At 37.9% G+C, this 14,997-nt stretch overlaps 1 protein-coding gene across 1 annotated transcript; it reads left to right on the top strand.

Annotated features, from left to right (window-relative positions):
- The first annotated feature begins 900 nt into the window (after nt 1-900).
- LOC113417306 (collagenase 3-like) lies at nt 901-14,308 on the top strand. The gene is made up of 10 exons (XM_026675616.2): nt 901-1,068; nt 1,724-1,962; nt 2,784-2,932; nt 3,407-3,532; nt 5,401-5,562; nt 6,628-6,745; nt 8,513-8,646; nt 9,380-9,539; nt 10,895-10,998; nt 12,160-14,308. The coding sequence occupies exons 1-10, from the start codon at nt 946-948 to the stop codon at nt 12,258-12,260; spliced, it is 1,416 nt and encodes a 471-aa protein (XP_026531401.1). The 5' UTR covers nt 901-945; the 3' UTR covers nt 12,261-14,308.
- The last annotated feature ends 689 nt before the right edge of the window (nt 14,309-14,997 follow it).

Raw genomic sequence — 14,997 nt, 5'->3', positions numbered from 1 at the left:
TTCCCCAGCCTCCTCCACAACCTCCGGAGCCACACCTCAGCTGTTCCTCCTCTCCCTCAGAGTCCGACTCTACCAAGGGCATGACAAGTTCGTTATGATCACAGCTGCCTAAAGTTGGAGGGAAGGTTTCTTGTTGACATGATGTGAGAAACATACACAAAACTAAGTATTCAATATACCTTCTTCCTCTTCTCCTGCTTGCCTCATACTTGTCAAGCATAATTATTTTTCCTAGTCCATCATCTATTTGTACCATATACGCCAAATCAATGCATATCTATTTACAGACCACTGCTTTAAGCATTGTTTCCTACCTGAGTGCTTGGACTAGAACAGAGGTCTCCAACCGTGGCAAACTTTAAGACTTGTGGATTTCAACTCCCAGAATTCAGCAAAGCGACTGAGGAATTCTGGGAGTTGAAGTTCACAATTCTTAAAGTTGCCAAGGTTGGAGACCCCTGGAGGAGAAGACCTCTCAAGTCCCTTCCAACTCCGTTATTCTGTTTTTCAGTACAATATGCAAACGATGCACAGCTTTTCAGGTCTATTTTGTCAGAACAAAACAATTTCTCCCCCCCGCCCCCACTCCACAAAGGACAATAAAAGGGCAATAAAAGGCATTATTGCAAAATCATCAGAAATGAAAACCTCAACTTTTCCCACAACACCTGGAAATATGCTGAGACCACGCTTATTGAAAACCACAATTCCGAAGCCATCCTTGGGACAAGAGAAAATTCCCCCAAACCAAGCCAAGCCTTTTTGAGGGGGGGAAAGTGGTGGGGGGAGAGAGAGCAGAGTAAGAATGTTTACTCTCTAGCTCTCGGAAATTGGTATTTCTCAGTGAAACATGATGAATCATCAGAGTAACTCTATAAAAGGCATGCCAGGTTATTTTGCTAAACCATCAGAGTTCCAGCCTTCGACATCTATTGAACCTGCAAGATGCATCCAAATTCTGCAGTCGCTTTTTTTCTGCTGCTGGGCATGTCCTGGTGTTTTAGGTTGCAGATTTCCGATGAGGATGATAGCGATGAGTTCACAAAACAGGAGCTGCAGTTTGCAGAGGTAAAGTGATTGATTTGTTAACTGACACATTCCTGCATCTGTTTTTCTTCTCTGTGTTGCTTTCTTCTCCATCAATATCTTATTCTCTATCACTAACACTATCAATATGGATGGAAACTAATCAAGGACAGAAACAACCTAGAATTAAGGAGACATTTCCTGACAATTAGAACAATTAATCAGTGGAATGACATACCTCCAGAAGTTGTGGGTGCTACAACATGGGAAGTTTTTAGGAGATTGGACAATTTTTGCCTGAAATGTTATAGGGCTTCTTGCTTGAACAGTTGGACTGTTATTATTCTGATAACATGAATGGTACACTACAATAAAAAAGACCTGAACTTTTGTTTTGTGAATCTGTATGAAATATTATTACTTCTATTTCTAACTCTGCTAGTGGTTTTCTTTTATGTTACTATTGCCATCGGGACAGGGGTGGGATTCTACCAGTCTGCACCTTATTCGCTAGAACCGGTTGTTAACATTCTAAGCAGTTTGGAGAACCGGTTGTTAGAAGAAATTATTGGCCTAATCCTGTAAGGAAGCCACACCCACAGAACCAGTTGTTAAAAAATTTGAATCCCACCCCTGCATCAGGATTAAAGTACCCTATTGATAAACTGTTTTTCCCCCTCTTCTTTCTTCTCTCCAGCACTATTTAAAGACTCATTATAATCTCTGGTCAAGTCCCGCTGGCATCTTGAAGTCAGGGGATACATTTTCCACCAAACTTCGAGAAATGCAATCATTTTTGGGGCTAGAAGTCACCGGAAAGCTGAATGAAGAAACCTATGAGTTAATGAAGCAGCCCCGATGTGGAGTCCCTGATGTCGGAGAGTACAACTTTTTCCCTCGAAAGCCAAAGTGGTCCCATACTAATTTAACATACAGGTGAGAAGCAGCTTGTCTCTAGCTCCAGGTCCAAACAATTTGTGCTGATGGATTTCCCATGCCAGTGGCACCCATCATCTATGCTATAAGGGAGGGGGGAAAAAAGTTGGTGCATAAGCACACCAACGTGCCTACCGTCCCTATCCAAATATACCTTTTGTATTCATATCCATTTCTTGTATTAATAATCATGTTTATTCTTATATCTGTTATCTAATACATATTTGACAAATTAAATAAATAAATAAAATAAAGACTGGACTAAAATTTGGAGGAGATTTGATGGACACGGTGGGTGAGGGAATGAGGCAAAGGAATAGGATGTTTTTAATAAAAATGACAATGTGATTTTGAATATCTTCTATATCCTCAGAGGGATTGTTTATTTTTATTTATGATAATATCATGCACAGCTTATTTGAGATGAATGTTATGTATTACATATGCAACTTTAAGATGAATGCTATGAAGCTGGTCGAACAGTATTTAAACAGCTTTAAACATGTTAAAGCAGCTTTCAGTAAACAAACCACAAGTCTCACAGACCCAAACAACCTAAATTATTTCCATTATGTATGAAATGTATCTTTTTACAGCCATTTCTAAAAATAAGGCAAATTTATTATTACTCTGCCAAAAAAAAAAAAAAAAAAACTACCACACTTTTGGTGGCTGGAAAACCTACTTCAGTAAATATAGGGAAACTGCTGCTGTTTGCAAAATGAAAAGCATAAGAAAGAATACCACGTTATTGTTAAGTGAGTGTTTTGCAATCTTTTTCTGAGTCTTTAAAAAAAAAAACATTTGGTTGATTTTGGTAGGATTTTAAATTACACCCCAGATTTGAAAAAGTCTGAAGTGGAACGAGCCTTCAGAAAGGCATTCAAAGTCTGGTCTGATGTGACACCACTCAACTTCACCAGAATTCACAGTGGCGTAGCAGATATCATGATTTCCTTTGGACGAAGAGGTAAATAGACTGGACTGCCATCTGTCAGAAATGGTGCAGGGTCTCCTGCTTGGGCGGGGGAGGGGGTTGGACTAGATGACCTACAAGGTCCTTTCCAACTCTGTTCATCTGTTAAAAAAATAGTGAGGAAATGGCTGCCATTGGTATTTTCTTGGTGAAGCCATGGAGGACAGGATTACTACTAGTTTTGATGGGTGTTTGGTAATGCTGGAATCACAAGCAACTTATCCAAAATCCTGGAGAACAATGGTGGGAAAAGACTAGCATTATCTTGTTTGCATTTGAGAACTTTTTGCATGCATTTGATTGATAACATGAAATGGTGGACTTCATTTGTAGCTGGCCTGAATCCAGCTTCAGGATTTTTCTGTACTTTACTTGTTTTTGTGTGTTAACAGAAGGATTGTCGTTTGATCTGATTGTCAATTAAGCATATTAATTAATGGTATTTATTACTGTTCCATATGTTTGTAGAACATGGTGACTTCTATCCTTTTGATGGACCTTCTGGGCTCCTGGCTCATGCTTTCGCTCCTGGACCAGGTTCTGGAGGAGATGCTCATTTTGATGAGGATGAATTGTGGTCAACCGATTCCAAAGGTAACTAAAATGGTTTTTTAAAAAAGCATTTCCACTCCCTTCATGTTATTTGGTTCTGTTTGATGCCAATGCTTAACCAGCGACTTTTTTCATAAGCAGGCTTTCCCTTTGGGGGAAATACATGAATATGATTCATCGTTGTTCAGCTTTGTTAGGGATATACACTCCAGCAGAACGCAAGGCACGCCAGGCAGGCAGGCAGATATGTGAGATAAACGTTGTTGTAGTTTACACTCAGTAAAACAGATACAATGTGCTAGTTAAATAGTTTATTCCAGTAAGATTGCTAGCATAGTCAAACAGTCCATATATCATACTCAAGTTCAGTCCGGTCCAGGGACTTAATCATTAGCAAAGTCCAGTGTCGAAAAAGAGGTCAGTAAACTTACAAATAGTCAGTCCAGTAACATATCTCTTTTTTTTGCAGTAGAGATATGGGAAGAAAAATCAAACCTCTTTTCTTCATTCAGCAATAGCAGGGAAAACAGGCAGTTACACCATCAATCCATCATTGTCAAAGCAATCCAGTAAAGCCAGCAAACAGTGAGCTCTCTTGCTCCCTCTTATGGTGATTTTACAACTGCAATTCCAAAATACATGGTCTGTATTTAAAGTGATACACACAATCATAGTCTATATATATTATTTTACCCAAACCAAGTTAGGTAAACCATGTTATCCCTAACAAGCTTCACAATTTCAAAGTCAATACTAGCAGAGATGTTAATACTACCTTATCAATACCAATTGCATCAATTAATGCACTTCCTACTTGCACAAAGGTGAACGTATATTCCACTGAATTCAGATCAGATAAATGTGGATAACTTTAGGTGTTAACAGCACTTATCTAGCCTTGAAAACTAAGCAGAGTCAATATTTGGCTGAAGTTCAGAAAAGAATTCCAGAGCTGTTGGGAAAAGTTCCTGAAAGCCAGTTCTGTTCTGCTGCCAAGAAAACAGTGGAGACTTTTAAGAAGAGACTGTACAGACACTTGTCCAGAATGGTATAGGGACCTGTTTAAGGAAGTTGTCAAGAATCAACACTGACTCAAAGGCACCAGGGGAAAAAAAAACCAAAACCATCTACAGGTAGTCCTCAACTTATGACCACAAATGAGCCCAAAATTTTTGTGGCTAAGTGAAACATTTGTGAGTTTTGCCCCATTTTATGACCTTTCTTGCCACATTTGTTAAGTGAATCACTGCAGGTGTTAACTTAGTTACACTTAGTTGTTAAGTGAATCTGGCTTCCCCATTGACTTTGCTTGTCAGAAGGTCACAAAACGGGGTCATATGAAACCGGGACACTGCAACCGTCATAAATATGAATCAGTTGCCAAGCATGTGGATTTTGATCGTATGATCATGAGGATGCTGCAAGGGTCATAAGTGTGAAAAACGATAATAAGTTCACTTTTTACTATGCCATTGTAACTGTCACTAAACAACTGTTGTAAGTTGAGGCTACCTGTATGAAATTCTCCAAAAATGGAAGGGGGGCGGGGAATAATCAGAGTATATTTTTAGAGACATAACAGCAGCCATCTTCATAACCCCAAAAGTCCTTGGAGGCTAAAAACCCTAGTAAAAATAAGAAAGTTAGCCTCCAGATGCAAACAGATAGCCTAACCCCAAACTTTCCTATCTATGTTGGTAAGTAGTTTAGCTAAGGATACAATTTCAATTCATGGAAAGTGAAAATATTGGAGGAGGCTGTAAGATTAATTAAACAAACACTTAAATGATGGTGGTTGTTTTTTTGAATGCCAACAAAAGAAACAAAAGGTAGAAACCAGGTTTTTAACCTGACAAAATTAGGATGCAAGTTTGGTTGCTTTCTTGACACAAAGGCATACTGTTTCCTAGGATATAATTTGTTTCTCGTGGCTGCCCATGAATTTGGTCATGCTCTGGGACTCGAGCATTCCAGAGATCCAGGAGCTCTGATGTATCCAATCTACACATACACGGGGAACACTGGTTTCTTGTTGCCAGATGATGATGTACAAGGGATCCAGACTCTTTATGGTAAGCTGGTGTTTTGAGGTTTCTTCTGTTTATTGAAACACTGTGCCAAAACCTGTCTTGCAATTTCTTACATTTTTTTTTTCTTCTTCTTCTGCAAAAGAGGTGTTTGCTTCTCTCTCTTATTCTCAGAATGCTTGAATGTTTATTTGAAGTTCTCTTGGTGTTGTAATCACGGGTGGGATTCAAAAATCCCAGCAACCGGTTTGCTGCCCAGTTGCTGGGTGGACGTGGCCATGGTGGGTGTGGCCTATTGGAACTTCCGGTTTGCTGCCCAGTTGCTTGGTGGAAGTGGCCATGGTGGGCGTGGCATACCAGAACTTCCGGGAAGGCTGTTTTTCACCTTCCCAGGGGTCCAGAGGTTTCCCTCGGGCCTCTGAGAGGACGGAAATGGCCTCCCCAAGCTCTGGAGGCCCTCCGGAAGCCGGAAACAGGCCCGTTTCACTATTTCTGATACTTCCGGTAGGGCCTTTTCCCCCCTCCCAGAATCTCCACACGGACCCTGAACTTAACCTGCATCGAAAATGGGCTGCATGAAGACTCCTGGAAGGAGAGGGAAGGGGTGGGTAGGGCCAGCTGGTCGATTCAAATACCAGTTTGGTGAACCAGATGCAAATTTAACATCCAGTTTGCCTGAACTGGTCCGAACCAATAGAATCCCACCCCTGGGTGTAATCGACTTTACTTTCTTTTGAAGCAATACCAAACTGCTGGTCTTGTGGTTTATCATTCCTGATCTTTCCATGATTTTTAAAGTTTCCTAACTGTCCATCTCCAATCTTTTTTAAAAAGCAAAACAAACAAACAAAAACTAACGAGAACTGTTCCTGGTTAGAGATTTAATGAAAGTATGGGAAAATTGGAAGCAGCACAACATTTGTATAAGTTTCTTTCATCAACGTAAATGTGAAGAGATAGGGGGAAATGCAAAACATTTCATGCATTCTACAAATGTTGTTTAATTAGTGCATCACCCAAAGTCTTAGAACAAAATGCATAAATAAGGATGGACTAATAGGATCACAATATGTAATCTATGTTTAATAAATAAACAATGTATTGATCCAGGTGCAGGAGATCATGATCCCCATCCTGATCATCCAAAAACCCCTGAGAAATGCAGTGAAAACTTAACACTTGATGCTATCACAGAATTTCGAGGAGAAATGATGATATTCAAAGAAAGGTAAATCATAAATGAACTATGAAGGATTTATCTGCTATTTATGACTTCATGAGATATTTTACTGATTAAGAGAGGCAATGATTAATTGTAGGATTAAATTGCTCCAAGAGAGCCTGCAGATCTTGAGATCTGTATGGATATACTCTTCCAAACGTTAGAGATTAAAACAGCAACAATCTCTTCCTCTAACCAATGATTAACCACTGCATGATGTTAAAGACCAATTGACCGCATTGTATGCTGACTTTATTTATCCATTAATGGCTTGTTCTGTATTGTGTAAAATTAATCTAATCAAAAGCAAGCAAAATCAGCAAATATCCATTGTATTATCTTCTGCAAAACAGATTGTGCATTATGTAGATATCATCCTTATCTTCATCACCACTATTTAGAATTAGAATAACAGAGTTGGAAGGGACCTTGGAGGTCTTCTAGTCCAAGCCCCCTCCTTAGGCAGGAAACCACTTCAGACAAATGGTTGTCCAATCTCTTCTTAAAAACTTCCAGTGTTGGAGCGTTCACAACTTCTGGAGGCAAGTTATTCCACTGATTAATTGTTCTAACAGTCATTAAATTTCTCCTTAGTTCTAGGTTTCTTCTCTCCTTGATTAGTTTCCATCCATTGCTTTTTGTCCTGTTCTCAGGTGCTTTGGAAAATTTTATTTAACACTTTTATGTGTGTGTGCTTTTAGGAATTAGCAGCCTGTAAGTTTGGGTTGCTTGACCATTAGGGTCTGCTTAGAATTATACTTACAATCAAAATATCTTGAGATCAATCAAAGTCAAATTGGGCACCACTAAAGTGATTCCAGATGAACATTTCCAAATGTACTTCTTGAGTCTGAGACTTAATGAAGTTGACCTATAGAGTATCTCAGAAGGTTTGATGAAAGGTTGTTGAAAACTGTGCTCATATTTTAGGCCTATTCTCTGCTTGCATTTATCCATGACATGCTAGAACCTGCAATATCCCTTTTGGCTCTGTCCCCATTCCGTTGCATTATTTCATTCCCAGCCCTTGATCGATACAAGCTTCAACTGCCATTAACTGTCCTGGTGTTAATGCTTTCCCTCTGATTTCAAGAATATCTCCCGCATGTACAAAATCTGTTAGGCCTGGAAGGAGCTTGAAGGGGAAGAGATTGGCAGTGACTGGAAACAGACAACAAATGGAGGACAGGCATCACTGGTGTCTGTGTATGCATGTGGGGGAGTTTAATAAAAAAAAATCCAATACTGTTTCCTGCCAATACAAGAATGTATGCATTCCTCAATTTAATTTAAAATTTCAAACTGAAGTTCAACAAAGGGGAAAACCCTTAGTAACTCCAAAAATACATGGTCTTTGTTATTTCTTATTTATCTCCATCTCTTTTTATTTCTGATTCCTAGAATAAGAAAACTGACATAACATATGGTGCTATTGAACATATACATGATAATAAATGTGCTTTATAATTTGAGTATTTATATTCAAGTTTTTAATTGCTTTTTTACATTGTCAGCTAGTGATACTCCATGATGGTTATTATAAAAAGAACAATACACATTAGCAATTACATTAAAAGCAAAGTGTTTTTAAGTCCTTGCGAAATGCAAGCCCAGAGTTCAATTCCCTCAATTCAATTGTGTAGTTTAATGGTTGTTGTATTTATTGGTAGGTACACAATATTGTCTCGATTCCAGAGAATCAGGTTCTAGAACCAATCAGTACATTTAATAAAATTTTGGCACTTTATAACAAAACTTTCCTCTTCCGATTAGGTTTTTTTGGCGCTTACATCCTCAGATGGTTGAAGCAGATTTGGTGCAGATTAGATCATTTTGGCCAGAAATTCCAACCAAAATTGATGCAGCATATGAACACTCGGACAGGGATCGTGTGCTGCTTTTTCGGGGTAAGTTAATAAAGATTTTTTTAAAACAAGTTTGAATTATGTCATCCTTTTCATCAAAAGTAATATTCCAATTTCAGAAGGGTAATGAAAATTAAAAAGGAATTATGAATCTGCAGTTACAAATATAATTCTAACATTCTAAAGTTACAATTAAAATAAAATGTAACATCATTTAAACATAAATATCTGTTCAGGTTCAGACTTCCTTGTCTTGAATGGGGAGATATAGAATTTCCAGTGTTCTCTTGGATACGTTTCTAGAAATTATAGGACTGAAGGTTAAATTAGTCCTTCATAGAAAAACTATAGAAGAAGACTTCATAGAAGTCTTCACTATTATTATATGCCAGTATCAGAATGAACACTAAGGAACTTCATGGCATCACAAGACCTTTTCATTGTTTTGCTACACTTATTAATGCATTTTCCCCTAATAGAAACTACGGTATATTAGAATGGGTAAGGTTTCAATAAAGTCAAGTCTTTCAAATCTCACTACTTTTTCCAGGGTAGACTCAAAGAAGTTTTGTTTTTAGAAATCAAATTCAAACTCCAACAGGATGCTACCTCTGATATATAAAATAAAAGTGAATGTATTTTATACCCTTTATTCACCACCACTTTCTCCTTGTGAAATAAGTCTTGCTTGATCTCACTACCCGACAAAGAAAACTTGAGATTTATAATGATTATTATGTAAAATACGACAATGTGCTTTCTACTTCTTTTACAGGCAGAAAAGTTTGGGCTTTGAATGGTTATGATATAGTAGAGGGCTACCCTAAAAAAATTTATGAATTGGGTTTGCCAAAATCCATAAAGACAATAGATGCAGCTGTCCATATCAGTGAGACTGGGAAAACTCTCTTTTTTACAAGAGAAAAATACTGGAGGTAGGTTGAATATTTTTCTCACTATCTTTTGATGGGAAGCATATGTCTTTGAATCAAATTTGATTCAGGGTGACCTCATGGTTATGTTCATGCAATTTTCATGACAATACAGGAATGGTTTGTCATTTCCTTCTTTTTACTTTTTTGTCAATCCTGGACTTTTCCGATTTTCTCCCATTCAAGCAGGTATCTGATCTGACACTATTTGTCTGCACTAGGTACATGCAGCCAAGGTGCTTCCATTTCCTATGAGATTGTAGTCAAATTATTCAGTCTTTCTCACGTGTTCGCTTGTTCTGGTTCATAAATTTCATGGTGTACTAAAACACTTTTAATTAATGGGACATTCAATTATTCAGATTTACAGTTGTCCTAGAACAAATCCAAGGAAACAATAGGAATCACCATTATGATTAAGGATATTAGACCAAGAAAATGTTACTATTAACAAGTAAATTATTGTGTGATGGTCACAGAGTCAGCCAGATGTTTAGACTGGATTGGAATTTTTGTCCACCAATCAAGTCCTTCCCAAGAACTTGGGATAGGCAGATGATGTTTGATAGTGATAGTGTTATTATTAAAATAAATGTCATGGAAAATTCTCATTAGGAAAATATATTCCCTGAGTTTTAAGCCATCAGTATAATTTATTTATTTATTTTATTTATTTATTTATTTGATTTGCGGTGATCTGTTGATGTTTAAGCTTACTCAGTCTTTTCTGTTGCAGAGTATGAAACCATTAGAATTGATTGTGTAACAACAACCCCCCCCCCACTATATAAGATTAATAAAAAAACTCATATGTGTGTGGGGGGGGGGGGCGGAGTGTCTCCTGACATAGGAAATATACTTTTTAAAATAAGTTCTAACACACAGTGGTGCACTGCTGCTGGTAACTGTGATGAAATGTAGTGAGGAGGTGGGTTGCCAATAAAAGGAGATGTGTACCAGTGGAGTAAGAGACAATATACCTTGAATGTTATGTGTAAGAGAAAGAAGGTGAAGACAGACTCTCCCTAATAGTTCTCAGAGTATATGGTAGATACAGACAGTAGAATCCTTAGTTTGGCAAGATTCTGTCTAAAGGAGAGAGATCATCTTGGAAGAATTACTAATTCTTCACTCTTGGTTTTAGGTCTGACAGTATCATTCAGGTGCCATTCAAGTGCTTTTTTTAGCACTTTATGTTATTGACAAACCATTACTTTAATATGGGATATTATGCTTTCCCTGTTGTAACTTGTGTTTCAAAGAAATCCTTGATAAAGAACTGCAATACATAGAATGCTGTAAATAAACCACGGATAACAGTAGTAACAGCTTTTCATTTGTTTTCCTCTTCAATGTAGTTTTGATGAAGAGAATCAGATCATGGACAAAGGCTACCCTAGATTTATACAAGATGACTTCCCAGGAATCGGTCGCCGAGTAGATGCAGTCTATCAGAAAAATGGTATGCATGTTTGATTTTTGACAGGGATATTTGGGGGGCTTCCAGCCTTCTTAAGTAATTCCTCTTTCTTTTGGTCCATCATTGCCACAGCCCTGGAAAGATTGGTTGACTTCCCATCTTAGTTTCTACGAAATCATAAAGTAGTATTTTCCTGGGACATTGACTCTTGTTTTAAACTGTCATAACATATCCAACCTACCTGAAAGACACCAAAGTAAGGGAGGGTCCTTTGAGAAGTTATGGGAGATTAAAGTAAAAGATAGTTTCAGCCTCCTTCTTGTAGGGACCTAACCAAACCATTAGGCCCCTCCTCCAAATTTCACAAAACTCTTAGCACTCCCTTCCTTTGTAATATTAAACAGTGCTCTTTTTATTTGGAGATTTGAAATCCAAGCTCTACAAAGACATGGACTTCTTTGACCAGACATCTCTGGATATTATACTTGATCTAAGCTAAAAGGCCGAGAAGTCATTGGATAGGACCAATACTGAATGTTGAAGTAGCAGAATGGATAGAATTTTGACCAATTTCATTTTGCTACTTCAGACAAGATCAAATATTCAGAGGGTACAAGGGTCTAGAAGGGAGGTAACTGAAAATTTCAGACAAATCAGCCATCAATAGACCCATAGAGATAAACTACATTTACACACCATTCAAAAGACATAATAAAAATCTAGGAATTAGGCAACAAACATCCCTTCTACCAGTCAGCCTCAGATGTATCATCACCAGGCAAACGATCAGGCAGAAAAGAAGATACTAATCAAGGAACCATCAAGGAGAAAATCACATCCCTATCAAAAGTGGTAGGACATGCTACAATATATTGACAGAGAGAGAATCCCACATTCGCTTGCATTGATGATGTAACCTAGCTAAAGCATCTGCAGCAAACAATCAAGCTCAGAGAGCACCAAGAATTCCACATGGTTCAACCGTAAACTATAAATACTCTTTGACTAAAAATTTCATCCTTCACCTAGTCTGGGTGGGAATATCCTACGCATAGAATTAACTTCCTGCAGTATCCTGCTGATGGAAGCAAACTCATAATCTAATCCTCATGTTGTTGTTTTTTAAATGCGTTCAATACTAGCAGCAATATGGTAGCAATACCAAGCGGTATATTTTAAAAAATCAATTTTCATCTTTTACAGGCTATTTATATTTCTTCAATGGACCACTGCAGTTTGAATACAGCATCTGGGATGAAAGAATTAGTCGTGTCTTGAGAACTAACTCAATCTTTTGGTGCTGAACATATTAAGCCAGGTTCTGAACTGTGGAATAATTTGCTACTCATGAAAAATAATACTGTACTTGTATTATTATTTTTTAACCTAAAAGCTTGATTCTGTGAACAAGCTTAGATAATGTTGTCACTGTTTTTATATTGTACATATGGGACATACAGCTATCAGTCTGGAACTGAGTTAAATGGAAAGGGTTTAGCTTTTCGTAACGTATCAACATTTTGTATGGATTAACACTATTTAATAGTTGAATAAATAAAAAGACCGTCTTCCTGTCAAGAACTGACTGGAGAAAAGAAAACCCTTGGGGGGGAAAAGAGCATCCTAGTTGGCAGTAGGCAGCATCATGCTATTGTTCAATAATAACATTAAAAATGGGGGAGGGAAGTGGGGGGTGCACATTTCTGAATTTCAGAATCTCGTGAAGTTGATTGTTCACATCAAGAATCAGTCAGTGATCTTGAAAAGACATAGCATGATAAAGTTTGGCAGCATCCTGAGAATTTAAACAGTTTAATTTATTTATTTTTTTTAAAAAAGAGTTTTAATTTAAATTAATTTTCTAGCGGGTGCTATGGAGGAATAGTTCAGGTGATGCTTGATGACCTGAAGGTAAATTAATAAATCTACTTACGACCACAATTGAGTCTAATATTACTGTTGCTAAGTGTGACAGTTATTAAGTGAGGGTTGCCCCACTTAATGACCTTTCTTGCCATAGTTGTTTAAGTGAATCACTGCAGTTGTTAAATTAATAACAAGGTTCTTAAGTGAATCTGGGTTCCCCATTGACTTTGCTTGTCAGAAGGTAACAAAAGGTAATCACATGACCTTGGGACACTGCAACCGTCATAAATATGAGCCTCTGAATTTGGATCACGTGACCATGGGGATGCTGCAATGCAGGGCTGTCAAACTCCTGGCCCGCGGGCTGGATGTGTCATGTGCTTGCCACGCCTACCCCTGGTTTAGCAAAGGGGGAAAAGTCCCAATACATCAGGTGATGCTGCCATGATGATATCAGTTTGTCACCCCTGCTGCAATGGTTGTAAGCAGGGGTGGGATTCAAATTTTTTAACAACCGGTTCTGTGGGTGTGGCTTAGTTGGTGGACATGGCTTGGTGGTCATGTTATTGGCTGGGCATGGCCAACTCAATATCACTCATATCGAGGCACGTATCTCCTTGCCTGGCCTCTCATGACTGTGGGGATGCTGCAACAGTTGTAAGTGTGAAAAACGGTCATAGCCCACTTTTTTTCAGTGCTATTGTAACTTTGAATGATCACTCCACACAAGCAAAGTACCAGCAAAGGATGGGAAAAATCTCCAGAGAAGTTCCAGAGACAGGAAGTCTAGTCCTGCCAAGAACGTAATAAGGGTTAATGGAGAGGCAGTTTCTGTAAGCAACACCAGAATGTTTCCTTCCTGCCTTCCTTATAGGATTAGGCCAGTAATTTCTTCTAACAACCGGTTCTCCGAACTGTTTAGAATGTTAACAACCAGTTCTAGCGAATAGGTGCGAACCTGTAGAATCCCACTCCTGGTTGTAAGAGTGAAAATGTCCATTACCTGTAATTTGGGGAAAGAAACATTTTTCAGGATGATGCCTCAAATCTTAAGGATGAAAGTAAGTGGGGGAAGGGGGTGTTATGAGCCTGTGTACTACATTTAAGTATAAATTAAGACCTCAAACAATAAGGTTTTTTCCCCTAAAGATCATAAAGAAATCTTAAAGGAGAACCATGGAAAACGTACAATTGAAGATCATTTCCAGAGTCCTAGATTCTTAGAGGAATGTGAATCTTATATATATATTTTAATAAGAGCATTTTAGCAACAAAAAAATTGAAAAGCATATTTCCTCATTTTACAAGGAAAGAGACCTTTATTTTAGTTTTTTTTCCCATTCATTTTGTATTTAGTGTGACACTGTCTACAAATTCCTAGCATTTAAATAAAATATGTGAAGTTATATTTATGTTCTTCCTTATGTTATATAATGTGTGTGTGTGTGTATGTTTAAAAAGTCACAAATAAAGTGCATAAATAAAATGTGCATTTTTTTTCCTGTCCAGCATTTATGTTGTTTAAATTAAGAGAAAACATGGGGATGATTTTGTAAACAGAAGATAAAGTTGCCTAGATAAAATAACATGTAAAATAACATATTGTCCAAATGAGATTATTACCCAACTGTATTCTTCTTGGGTTATTCTTCTTCTTGGGCATTATTATCTTGCATTGATAATCCATTAGATGAAGTTTTGGAAGCAAAGGCAAAATTAAGATATCTAAGAGCCTTGTCCTCCATATTCCTTTCCTAACCAGATGAAACATTACAGGATGGCTTCAGTTATCTATCTACATTTCTGTTCCTTAGATTAGATGTTGGTAGCATTCCGTGAACATGCAGAAGCCTAAATGCAAACTAATAAAACACAATTGCTATAGTCAGTGATGCTCCCCCAATAAACTATAATGTGCCTTAATGGGATGGCCTGGTTCACACGATATGTTGATGCGATGAGCGGTTTTCCCATGACACATTGAATCCCAAATGACTCAACTGCATTTAAACCCAATCTAGCAAGTTTTGTAACAAAAGCTGTGCAGCGTTATTGGATCAAGAAATTCTTGGAACTATGAAAGGTACAGTTACCGTTGCCGCGTATAAGACGACTTTTTTGCCCTGAAAACATGCTCCAAGTGGGGGGCTCGTCTTATACGCCGGGAGGACTCCG

The sequence above is a fragment of the Notechis scutatus genome, chromosome 5 (assembly GCF_049901735.1).
Source record: "Notechis scutatus isolate UNSWTSFEM ecotype Mainland chromosome 5, rNotScu1.2, whole genome shotgun sequence".
NCBI lineage: Eukaryota > Metazoa > Chordata > Lepidosauria > Squamata > Elapidae > Notechis > Notechis scutatus.
This window is presented reverse-complemented; position numbering and strand designations above follow the sequence as displayed.

What these genes read in the sequence shown, in the direction of transcription:
- LOC113417306 (XM_026675616.2), top strand. Translation starts at nt 946, where the DNA reads ATGCATCCAAATTCTGCAGTCGCTTTTTTTCTGCTGCTGGGCATGTCC. An exon ending in CATACTAATTTAACATACAG is followed by an intron (nt 1,963 to 2,783) that starts GTGAGAAGCAGC and finishes TGATTTTGGTAG; the next exon opens with GATTTTAAATTACACCCCAG. An exon ending in TCGTGTGCTGCTTTTTCGGG is followed by an intron (nt 8,647 to 9,379) that starts GTAAGTTAATAA and finishes CTTCTTTTACAG; the next exon opens with GCAGAAAAGTTTGGGCTTTG.